This window comes from Salvia miltiorrhiza, chromosome 8 (genome assembly GCF_028751815.1).
Source record: "Salvia miltiorrhiza cultivar Shanhuang (shh) chromosome 8, IMPLAD_Smil_shh, whole genome shotgun sequence".
In the NCBI taxonomy this organism is placed as follows: domain Eukaryota; kingdom Viridiplantae; phylum Streptophyta; class Magnoliopsida; order Lamiales; family Lamiaceae; genus Salvia; species Salvia miltiorrhiza.
This window is the reverse complement of record NC_080394.1, coordinates 26,726,340-26,738,509: the sequence shown is the minus strand read 5'-3', so window position 1 is coordinate 26,738,509 and position 12,170 is coordinate 26,726,340. Positions and strand designations below refer to the sequence as shown.

Here is a 12,170-nt window from a genome sequence, read left to right as displayed (position 1 = left end):
TTTGCGTATATTTTTGTTGTGCATTCGAGCATGTTTCAGGACTTTTTGCCTTATATTTCACGTGCTTGATGACCTTTTTTGGATAGATTACTGTCGTGTGCAGGAATCGAGAGTTGTCAAGTGTTTTTAGCATCGATCGGAGCAATTTTCGAAGACAACCTCACGGCGGCCGCCGTGCCACGGCGGCCGCCGCAGAGACGGCGGCCGCGGCTCTACGGCGCGGGCCGTGCTTGATTTTGGAGGAAACTGCGAATGGCGCTCACGGCTCCGCCGTCTCACGGCGGCCGCCGTCCACGGCGCCGCCGCCTCTGTTCAGATCCGAAAGTACGATTTTTCGATTAAAAACCCCTTTCTAGGGTTTTACTTTATCACTTCTCGACCCAGCAGCCTCCAAGGGCGATTTCCACATTTTTCCTTGGGTTTTTAGAGTTTCAAATCAATTACTTTCGATTGTGGATTCATTGGATTGCTTTGGATGTCAAGTAACACTTCATCGGATTGGTTTTCCTTGGATTGCTATGTTTTGTAAGAACTCCCTTTGATTCTCTTTGTTTATGAATCCCTTGGTTATTTGAGTTTTTGTTTCTTGTCTTTGATGAATATGATGATTGAAGATCATTGTTGTTGATGCTATATTTTCTTGGTTATATGAATCTTTTGGTTAATTAAGTTTTGTGTTTTATGCTTTGATGAATGTGATGATTGGAGATTATTATTGTTGAGTTTAGATAATCTTGATTATATGAATTCTTTGGTTAATTGAATCTTTGTTTTATACTTTTGATGGATGTAATGATTAGAGATGATTGTTGTTGAGTTTAGATAATCTACGTGATTCGTAGTTCGTTGCTATTGCTTACGTTTTTCTCTTCTTGTTGGTGAAAGTTTAGAGATTTCTTTTTATGGAGATTAAGATTTTCTTTGCATTCGAATCTTATGCTTGATCTAGTTTCTTGCCTAGGTAGTTATTAATCTTTGATGTTTACAAGTTTATGATCGTTTGGTTTAGTGTTGGAGTTGGAAACTCTTGTTGATTTCGTTAATGTTCAAATACCATGTTCTAGTTAGTTCGTCGTTGAGTTGCTTGCGGAATTCTCTTGGACTGTGTGTGTTTGCTTAACATTCATTTGATTAAATGTTAATATGTTATTTCGCCTAGATAATCGTTGTTTATGGTGTTGAATTGATTATTGCTTTCTAGATTGCTAGTTTAGAACCTTAGTTTTGTTTTCCTTCTTGCGTTCTTATTGGCTTCCTATCTTTTGCTTAGTTAACTTTATATGCTTTATTTTAATTACGCATTAGTTAATCGGAGAGAAAGTGTCAGACCCAATTACCCGATTAGAGTGTTTAGATTTCTTTTAAGTTTCTTGTGAGCAATACGATTAGAGCCCTGCTAAGTCTTCCTTGTGAGACGACTTGAGTCACCTTACCACCCTAGGACGACCTCGTATAAATTCGAGTCCATCCGTTAGGTGTTTTTGGATGAGTCAAATTTTGGCGCCGTTGCCGGGGATCGAACCCGGGTCACCCGCGTGACAGGCGGGAATACTTACCACTATACTACAACGATTATCTAGGCGAAACCTAATTCATACCATACGTAACATGATTTGTCGGGGCAATGACTGATACGTTTGGTGCGAATGGAGCCAATTAGCATCATTCGTTCCAAACCGTGAAGAGAGTGTAGTCGGAGACGTATTGGGAATGATGACAATAATCTTCAGCCTTCTCAATTCATCACCACTCTCACTCCTGTGCACAAGGCTTTCCTCAAGTGCAATAAAGTGAAGGAAATGATGAAAAATAAAGATTTATGTTTAGGAATTTAGTTAGATTTTATGTTAGTTGCAATATTTCGTGTTGTTGATTTGATCATATTATTTATAATTGTATTGTTTGAAAAATGAAGAAAACGAATAAAATATTGATTCAAATTTTGTTCTTCAATTTTTATTGCGTCCATTTTGTGAGACGAATGATATATTCGTACCATTCGTCCCAAGTGCTGGCATGAATGGTGAGAAATTGAATATTCGTACCATCTGTGCCAAAAAGTTAGCATGATAGTCATTGGGATGAGTTGGAACGAATGACGGAAACATGCAATTAAGTACCATTCATTCCAAAGCTTTTTAGATTTGCATTTGAATCTCATAATTCTCATAGATTTGCAATTAGTGTAACTCATAGTTCACTAAATTTTTTAGAAGAGATCGTTGGATATATATATATATATATATATATATATATATATATATATATATAGAGAGAGAGAGAGAGAGAAGCTCGTTGAAGATTAAAAAAATGAAAGTAGCTCTACAGTGCAGCTCGGGGGAGCGACATTACACTACAAAAAAAGCGCTGATTACCGACGGCTAAATGCCGTCGGTAAAAAAAGACGGCCGCCGGTAAATAGTGTTACCGGCGGCGATAACGGCGGCAATCTCCCGCCGCTAAACGGTTCGTCGGCAACGACAATAACGGCGGCGAACATCCGCCGTCGGCAGTTAACGGCGGCGCTGCCGCCGGAATTGTCGCCGTTAAACGGCGGAGCCTAGCCGGAGAAATAGCGGCGGCAGACACCGCCGCTAGTTACCGAGGGCTATCTTGCCGTCGGTAGAGAGCCACCGGAGTCCGGCTGACCCTGCCGGAAAACTACCGACGGCGAGTACCGCCGCTAACTAGCGGCGGCGAATCGCCGTCGGTAAAAATCTACCGCCGGCCGGTGGTTCACGCCGGAGGATGGCCGGGTATTTACCGAGGGGAAATTGCCGTCGGTAACTACCGACGGCGTTTTGCCCACGGTAATAGTTTTTATTTTATTTATTTATTTTATTTTATTTTATTTTATTTTATTTATTTATTTATTTATTTTATTGTATATTGTATATCCACAATTTATTTCCGTATTTATACGGTATTGCATACTTTAGACGAACTTCCCAGTCGGCGATCCGACTTCCCAGTGGGTCACCCATCTTGCTTGTGCTATGTGTCAAGCACGCTTAACTTTGAAATTCTTTTCGAGTGATCACCAGTACAGAACACTCGTATTATTGATATATCTACATCTATTAATTCATTTAAATGCTATATACTCACTCATATAATTATAATCTTTGAATATGTGGAGATAATACCTTAAATATGTTGTTAATTAGTGAGCGAGTTCGTTTCGGTCCTTATTTTTATCGTCGGTAAAATATTTAATTAATATTTAATAATTAATTAATTAATTAATTAATTAATTTTTTTTTTTTTTTTTAACATTAATACACCAAAAGTGTTTTAATTTGGTTATTATAATGTGATTTGAATTTATTTGTTTATGTTAAATGCAATCATCATCATCATTGCCATAAATATATAAAACATTTATAGTTTTAATAATTAAAGCACTTGAAATATATAGTTCAATAAAACATAAATTTGAAAAGAAAGTGCAAATGTAATTTTGTTTGAAAACATAAACATAAGTCTAAGCATCATCATCATCATCATCATCGGCATCAGGGTGTGGAGGTGGCGGAGCCTTATACATCATCATAAACGCCTCCAATTGAGCCACGCGGTCCTGCATCTGTTGGCGTTCTGCTTGCTCTGCCGCCATGCGCTCCTCTATCTGTTGGCGTTGTGCTTGCTCTGCCGCCAATCGCTCCTCCAGCGTGGAGATCCGTGTCTCATAAAGCTGCTGAGACACCGCAGAAGTGCCCGTGCTGCGGATAGACCCCCTACTAGCCTGACTCTGCCCGGCACTCCCGACGCCGTAGATCCGTGACCTATCAATTTGCACCACCTCCAAATACACCTCGTCTAGCCGCTCCTGTCGTCCTGTGGCAGCGGCCAGTCGATGAACCTCGGCCTAATACATACATAACAATGCATAATTGTTAGAAAATAAATACATTCACTAAATATTTGAATAAACTTAAACACTTACGTCAATTCTAGCATCTCTCTCCGACGTATAACTTCCGTCGGCGTACGTGTGGAGGCGGAGGAAGGTGGCATAGTTCGGTGCATCCTGGGGAGTACCAGGATCCAAGCTCTGTATATGCATTTATATAAGATAAATAAGTTATATTAGTCAATATATTAATTTAATTTATATACTTAATTATTTGTTAATTACATACCATATACTGCTGCAGGATACGAGTCGACTGGGACCCGCCCACGTGCCTACTGATCCCTGTACCCTCCCCATCGGGCTCGGACATCCGGTTGGCACGAGCTCGAGTTGAAACAGCCTCAACCTCGGGCTGATGCCAGTAATCCCGGAGTCCAGTCCAGAAATCGGGAGTCATCCAGACGGGCCTAGACATCTCTCTCCCTTGGCTGATACACTGCTTGAGAGTTGACTTGTAGTCGCTCATCATGTCGGAGTACCTTTTGCGGGCTTTTGTCTCCCACATGATCCTCACGTCATGTTCATCCTCGGGCTTCCACGTAAACTCTTTCTGTTGAAAGAAAGAGAATTAATTTAATATCAAACATTTTAACAATTTAATATGATATATTTATATGTATTATAAATTTAATTGTACCTGTAATTCATCAAAAAATTTATCCTTCATCGCCGGGGGCGTCAACTTCCATGTGTACCCGCCTGTGTTTTCAAACATCTTAAATGTGCACGTGCAAGCTTTGGACAGGCCAGTGGGCTCCAACAAAACACTGTGTACAAGTAATTTTGTCACTTAATCATGGTGTACGAGAAACAGTAATTTTAACTAATGTACTTACCCAGTCTCAGGATGCCTCTGAAATACCGTCCTCCCATCAGGTGCCTTAACCTCTCTCTCTCTGATAGCGGCAGCTGTAGGGCCCCTAGGCCTTCTAGCCCGTGAACTACTAGAAGCATTGGGAGTCTCGGGAGTCCCAGAAATATGCGTCCCAGACCCATCAGATGTATCTGCTGTAGCTTCTGGCGCATTAACGCCAGATTGCCTCCCAAATCCCAACAAACCTCGAGAGGTAGACATGATGCCTGTTGCATACAATTAAATTAACAAACGCTTTCACGAAACGTAACATTAACAGTAACTAACAAACATAAACATAAACATAACAAATTTGCAATCAAATTCAACCAAAATGTGCATTTACATTTATTCATAAGCATCACTACTATCATCATCACTATCGTTAGATGTCAACGGGGAATCATCGTCTTCTGCTTCATCGTCATCTTCAATCTCAACGACTTCACCGAGGGGATGAAGGAGAAGTGGTTGTTCAATGCCTACACTTGTGTGAGTAGGCATAATAGTAACCACTTCTTCTTGAAATGGTTGATCTAATGTTGATGTAGATGCTGCAGTAGACACTTCAACCTTAGATCTTGCGTTGACTTTGCATGCTGACCACCAATTTTTCTTTGATTGGTTCGTACTGGGATAGGGACAGTAAAACACTTGAACTACTTGACTCGCCAAAACAAAGGGATCATACTTCCTATATCTTCGTGTGTGGTTCAGTGAAACTAACTTGAAGTCTGTATCAATAGAAGTTCCCTGAGCCGACAAATCAAACCATTCACAGTTGAACAAGACTGTCTGCTTAATTGGATACCCCGGATACTCCAGCACGCAAACCTCTTGCAGACGCCCATAAAAGTCTAGCACATCTCTATCACTACCATAGACCGAACCTTTTATGCAAACGCCACTGTTCACAGTCGCACTCTCTCTATCATGATCAGTTGTGTGAAACCTGTAGCCATTCACGAAATAGCCGGAGTATGTTTCAATCTCCCTTAATGGTCCAGCTGCAAGCGACCTAATATAAGGGTTCAACTCGTCGTTACAAGGACGACAAACCTGTTTCACACAAATATCATTTAAGTTTGCTAGCCAATTTTAGAGTAAGTAAATGTATATTTAACATAAATTTATCGTCTCTTACGTAATGGTTAAACCACAGAATAAACTCGTTGTGAAACGCGACTTCAAACTCTGCATCAGTCATGTAAGGATTTGCATATCGTTTTTCCTCCTTGAAGATCCTTGGATACAAAGAATCAAATAAATATGTTAACACCTATATATGATGAACACTTCTTATACGTAAATTGAACGAGAATACTCACTTGCTATATGTCTCTGCAACCTCTGCACAATTGCTCAAAATATACATGTGTGCAGCATGCCATTCGCGCTCATCCATGTATCTCTTCGTCCCTCGGCCAAGTGAACGCCCAATAGGTTTGAATATGGCGAGACAAAGAGGATCATCATTTTCAGCAACGGGCATCTCAATATTGCGAGGCAAAGTTGTCCACTTTGTAGATATTTGATCTTCAAAGTAAAACGAAGAGAAGGTTGTGCATCTTCAGGGCGTTCATGTCAACGCATCTACTAATATTTGACACGTACCCATCGGGAAACTTAAGACTCTTGATCCATTGGAGTAAGATCTTCTTCTCTTCCCTGTCAAGCGTATAACATGCTTTCGGATACCCTCGAGTTCCATCCACTTTCTTCAACTCTTTCCGCTTGCAGAAGGTGTTCAATTCTTCTCTAGATTTTTCTGTATCTTTTGTCTTCCCCTTCACATTCAGGACAGTATTAAACACGTTATCAAACACATTTTTCTCAATGTGCATAACATCCAGATTATGTCGAATCAAAAGATATCTCCAATAGGGTAGATCCCAAAATATGCTTTTCTTTTTCCACCCTACATCTTGATATTTGGCGAGTTGAGCGTTCCTGCCATCGAAGTCTTCGGTAACCTTCACGAAGCCTAACCCCTCGATTTGATTCAAGATTTGTATTCCTGATCTTTGTTCTGGTGGACCAACATTGCATGTCTTATTCCTCAAGAATGAAGTTTTGTTTCTCCTAAACACATGGTTAGGAGGTAAGAACTTCCGATGATTATCAAACCACGATTGTTTTCCACTCATCGGCAAAGTGAATGCTTCTGTATTCTCCATGCAATGTGGACATGCCAATTTCCCAGCTGTACCCCACCCAGACAACATAGCGTACGCTGGAAAATCACTGATAGTCCATATCAGAGCTGCTCGCATCTGGAAATTTTGCTTCAACGATATGTCGTAAGTGTTCACACCAACCTCCCACAGAGATTTTAACTCGTGTATCAATGGCTGTAAGAATACGTCCAACTTCATCTTTGGGTTTGATGGGCCAGGCACGAGGACTGTGAGGAACATGAATTGTTCTTTCATGCACAACCACGGAGGCAGGTTATACGGCGTGACAATAACTGGCCAAGAAGAATATTGACGCCCTGATTGTGCAAATGGGGCAAAACCATCTGTAGAGAGGCCCAACCTCACATTTCTAATCTCATCGGCGAATCCAGGAAAGACTGAATTCAAATGTTTCCATGCCGGAGAGTCGGCCGGGTGGCGCATTATCCCATCGTCTGTGGAGGTCGCATGCCACCGCATATGTTCAGCAGTTGCAGGAGATGCAAACAATCTCTGCAATCGGGGCGTCAAGGGAAAATAGTGCATCTGTTTAGCGGGCACTTGTTTCTTTCTGCGACTCCCAGATGCACGCAAGCTGTCCTTATATCGTGATTGGTCACAGAACATACAACTATGTAGCTCACTAGTTTCCCCCCAATACAACATGCAGTTATTAACACAGCAATCGATCTTCTCTACTGGCAAACCCAAACCACGTAGATTTCTTTTCGTACTATAGAAGTCTTCTGGACAGTTGTTACCCTCTGGTAAAGCAGCTTTCATCATCGAAGACATCTGATTGTAAGTCCTCTCTGACATGTGGCTTTCAGTCTTTATGCTCATGAATTGAGTCATCCAACTTAATTGTGAGTACGTGTCACATCCTGCGTACAATGGAGTATCCGCTGCATCCAACATATTATAAATCTGTTGAGCGTCATTATTGGGCGGCTGCTCCAGATTTGGAGGATCTTGATAATTACTAGGTCCAGCATGGTCATGCACCATCCTTTCGTAGTTATTATATAATCCATCATCCTCATTCATTATAGCATGTTCTCTCGGCATAGACAGCGGTGCTTCCCCGTGACAAACCCAAACTTTGTAATTCAGGACAAATCCACGCCTACTAACATGTTCTCTGACCGTAGGTACATCTAAATACGCTTGATTCTTGCACTTCTTACACGGGCACCTAATGTTACCTTGTCCATCTGTGTACGCCGTTTGATTGAACGCCCACTCTCAAGGAAAAACTCAAGCCCCGTTTCAAATGCGGTACGATCATTGTATCTCGCGTACATCCACGTACGATTATCACTCATTCTTGCAAATTCTAATTGAAAAAAACAAATAAAACATAATAAATTACTTGAAATCTAACAAAATTTCGACAGCATAACCCCACTATCCTAACTACCAAGTGCTCGACTCTACCAGCAACTATAGTGACCATAGTGGTCCTAATTTACTAAGCCTATACTAGGTCTACCCGACCCCCCAATGTCGAAGCAATAATACAATACAAATAAAAGCAATAAAAATCATGGTAATTAAATTAAAAACAATCATTTGTAGGGAGAAGATCCTTAAGAAATAATCAATTTCTATCCCAAAGGGAGAAGATCCTTAAGAAATTGATTAAATCTATCCCACAATATATATATATATATAATAATATAACATTTCATAAACACATAGCACATAACATTGAATTTAACAAAATTATCCAACATATATAAATTATTCTAACAAACAACTTAAACTAATTGATTAAAATTAATATAATTTAAAATTAATCATGCTTCATAATTTAAAATTTAACTAACAACATCATATATTAAATGGATTAATATAATTTAAAATTAATCATGCTTCATATAATTTAATTATAAACAAAATCTATTATAAATTAATTAACTATATATAACAAATAATTAAATCTATTTAATTAATATATAATTAAATACATAAATAAATTCATAATTAAATAATTAAATAAATAAATTAGAGAGCGTACGGTGGTGGTTTCCGGTGGGTGTCGTGAAGAAGGCGGTGAAACGAGGTCGTCGAACTACAATAAATAATATAAGTGAAATTATATAATTATATATATATAATTAAAATTAATTAGATATATATATATATATATATAGATCTAGAGAGAGAGAGAGAGAGAGAGAGAGAGATACCTGCTGGGTCGGCGGCGGTCGGCGGCGGCGGAGGCGGCGGCGAAGGAAGAGCAGCAGCAGCAGGGGAGGGGCTGGGGGGGTAGTTTCTGTTCGCGTGGGGGGGTTGGTTGCGGCGCAGATACTGAAAAAATGGGCAAACCCGCTGCCCTATATTTTAAAGGTTACCGACGGCAAATGCCGCCGCTATATAGCGGCGGGGATTTTGCCGCCGCTAAGTCTATAAATTTAATTAAATAATGCGTATTTTAACATTAACGACGGCGACGCCGCCGTTACATACCGGCGGCGAGTTTGCCGTCGGTAACTGGCCGGTAATTTCGAAATTTCGGGTCGCCTGCAATGCCGCCGCCTTGCCGCCGTTATCTACCGACGGCAAAATCGCCGCCGGTAGTTTTCGCCGGTAAATACGCGCTTTTTTGTAGTGTTAGGATTAGGGATTTAGCGGCTGGAGGATATTGACGACTGAGAGTAGTGGTTGCGCGGTGGAAAAATTAAGGTATGAGAAAAAGCATTAGAATAAAGAAGAGATAGTGAGAGCACGTGTAGCCCATGTTTTTTTCTATGTACAAGAAAGAAGGGCGAGGGTAATTCCGCTCGAAATAGTTAAAATTTATAATTTATTGAAAAAATGGTGTGTGGACAACTATTGATTTTCACTATCCTCAATCACAATTCAAATAAAAACTTAAAAAATGTTGCACTATTGATTTTTGTACGTATGATTTAAAATTATCGTAAGAACTAGCATTATTGCAATATATAAATAGCATTATCATAAAAAATAATAAAAATAGTGCATCCGTGAACAAAATATCTTCCTACTATTTTTTTCGTCCATCCACATAAATATCTTCCTATTCATTTTTGGACATAATTCTATTAACTATTACTCCATTCGTCCTACCGAAAGTGGTGCACTTCTTTTGGGCACAAGATTTAAGGAGAATAAGATTATAGTGTAAAGGTGTGTAAATGTGTGTGAGGCCACATTGTTTATAGTGTAAAATTATTACCAAAAAAAGAAATGCACCACTTTCGATGGGACGGAGGGAGTATCTTAGAGCATTCACAACGGGCCTCGTTAGGCGGGCCAACAAGCATCACCCGCTGCCGCACCAGCGAGCATCCACTTCCTATTCATTGCATGCCCCGTAATAAGAGAAAATAAAATCAAAATAAAAATATAAAAATAGTCGTTGCATTTTTTTTTTGATTTGGCCGTTGAATGACACTTTTTTTTAAAACCAAATCTCTCTTATAAATACATCTCTCTTATTTTTAACCATTGAGTAGTCGCTGACCCGAATAATGAAAAAAATAGGATCAAATAATGGAAAAACCTATTGACCACCTCGACAATATAAAACAAGTGAAGCTTGACGCCCTTGACTACCAAATTTTAAACACTAGCACTTTGCGAATGGGGGCTAAAGAATTTTTCATACATAACCGAATGGTGGAGGAGACCGCGAAACTTCGAAGATGAGATATCTAATTTACTCCCTCCGTCCCAACTTTTAGTATCTATATTTCTATTTTAATTCGTCCCATATTTTGGTATTCATTTATATTTTTAGTAAAAGTAGGTGGAACCCTTACTCCACTTTAATTATTTTAACACTCACATAAAAGATGAAACCCTTATTCCACTCACAAACACCCAACCACTTTATTAAAACTCGTGTTACTTTCAAATGGATACTAAAAGTTGGGACGTATAGAGCAATTTTTAGGATATGTTTTAAATTAATGTAATTTTAAATTTCATTTTAATGTATTTTTAAAGGATTGTAGTAATTTCCAAATTTAAATTTGATGAAATTTTGTGATTTAAAATTTTATTTAAAATTCAATTTTTAAAAATGTGATAAAAAAATCTATAAAGCACGTTCTATGGGAGGGGTGCGGGGGGGGGGGGGGGGGGGGGGGGGGGGGGGCTCTATAGAGAGGTTGCTATATGTTGTGGACGTTCTTAAAATTTTCACATACTGCCACTAATGGACCCACACAAACCACGATCAACATTTTCTTTTTACAAATTATGGAGTCCCTTCTCCACTTATCAAATATACAACTAAGTTTTTGTTAAAACTTCTATCCACTACTTTGAAGTTTGAAGAAGATGTTTCATTGACAAATGAAATTTTAATTATTGCATGCATAAGTAAGGAAATTTTATTAAATGTCTCATTGGGACGACCTAGTGATAAAGTATTATCCGCACCGAAAGTAGCGCCGTAATTTAAAAAACAACTTTGTTTTGCGTGAAAGTCAATAATGACCATTAATTTAGTCGAGATACATGAAAAAGTGAAAGGTGAAAATTAATTTCTAGATAAGTTCGTCGTTTGAAAGTCTTCGAATTGACATTATTTTCATTACTTTCATATCTAAACGATATGTATGACTGAATACTTTAATTCTTGATTTTTGTCGACGTTATAAATTGTAATAATGTCAACAAATGTGAATACTATTCCCTTTACATAAGCTTAAAATATTATCATTATACCAAAAACAAAGAAAAGAAAGAGGAGGTCTTAGATTCAAGTTCACCGTTGTGTAGTTTTTAATTTTTTTCGGTTACTTGTGTAATTTAATTAAAAAGAGGATTATGGCCAAAAAATACATGAACTTGGAAAAAAGTTGTAATTTTCACCTGAACTTTCTATTAAGCCAAAAATACATGAATTTATATTTTTATTGCAATTTTCACCTGAGTTTGACTTTCGACGAAATTAGAGCTTAGTTGACAGTCGAAAGTTCACTTGATGTTGGTCTTTCTTATGATAATGAAGAGTATTTAGAAGCTCGGAGGTTTAAGAAAGCAAAAATTAATATATTTGACTTAAATTAGACTGTCAATTAAGCTCTAATTTAATTGAAAGTACATAAACTTTGAAAAAAGTTGTAATTTTCACCTGAACTTTCAATTAAGCCAAAAAATACATGAATTTATATTTTTATTGCAAATTTCAACTGAGTTTGACTTTCGACGAAATTAGAGTTTAGTTGACAGTCGAAAGTTCACT

The 12,170-nt window shown here is 38.5% G+C and overlaps 1 protein-coding gene and 1 non-coding gene across 3 annotated transcripts; both read right to left on the bottom strand.

The window, feature by feature from the left end:
• Nucleotides 1–1,501: 1,501 nt before the first annotated feature.
• TRNAD-GUC (transfer RNA aspartic acid (anticodon GUC)) lies at nucleotides 1,502–1,573 on the bottom strand. Its single transcript has one exon. It is a non-coding gene; the product is annotated as a tRNA-Asp (tRNA).
• Nucleotides 1,574–3,369: 1,796 nt separating this feature from the next.
• Nucleotides 3,370–9,540, bottom strand: LOC130997345 (uncharacterized). Of its 2 annotated transcripts, XM_057922636.1 has the most exons (8): nucleotides 6,098–6,326; nucleotides 5,914–6,013; nucleotides 5,116–5,828; nucleotides 4,753–4,996; nucleotides 4,554–4,683; nucleotides 4,143–4,466; nucleotides 3,947–4,054; nucleotides 3,370–3,868 (listed from the first exon to the last, which is right to left on the bottom strand). In XM_057922636.1, the coding sequence occupies exons 3-8, from the start codon at nucleotides 5,144–5,146 to the stop codon at nucleotides 3,485–3,487; spliced, it is 1,221 nt and encodes a 406-aa protein (XP_057778619.1). In that variant the 5' UTR covers nucleotides 5,147–5,828; nucleotides 5,914–6,013; nucleotides 6,098–6,326; the 3' UTR covers nucleotides 3,370–3,484. The 2 variants fall into 2 exon arrangements, with proteins under 2 accessions (XP_057778619.1, XP_057778620.1); XM_057922637.1 differs by lacking the exons at nucleotides 5,116–5,828; nucleotides 5,914–6,013; nucleotides 6,098–6,326 and adding exons at nucleotides 8,967–9,020; nucleotides 9,139–9,540.
• Between the last annotated feature and the right edge of the window lie 2,630 nt (nucleotides 9,541–12,170).

What these genes read in the sequence shown, in the direction of transcription:
- LOC130997345 (XM_057922636.1), bottom strand. Translation starts at nt 5,146, where the DNA reads ATGATGATAGTAGTGATGCTTATGAATAAAT. An exon ending in AGTGATGCTTATGAATAAAT is followed by an intron (nt 4,997 to 5,115) that starts GTAAATGCACAT and finishes TGTATGCAACAG; the next exon opens with GCATCATGTCTACCTCTCGA. An exon ending in CAGAGGCATCCTGAGACTGG is followed by an intron (nt 4,684 to 4,752) that starts GTAAGTACATTA and finishes ACTTGTACACAG; the next exon opens with TGTTTTGTTGGAGCCCACTG.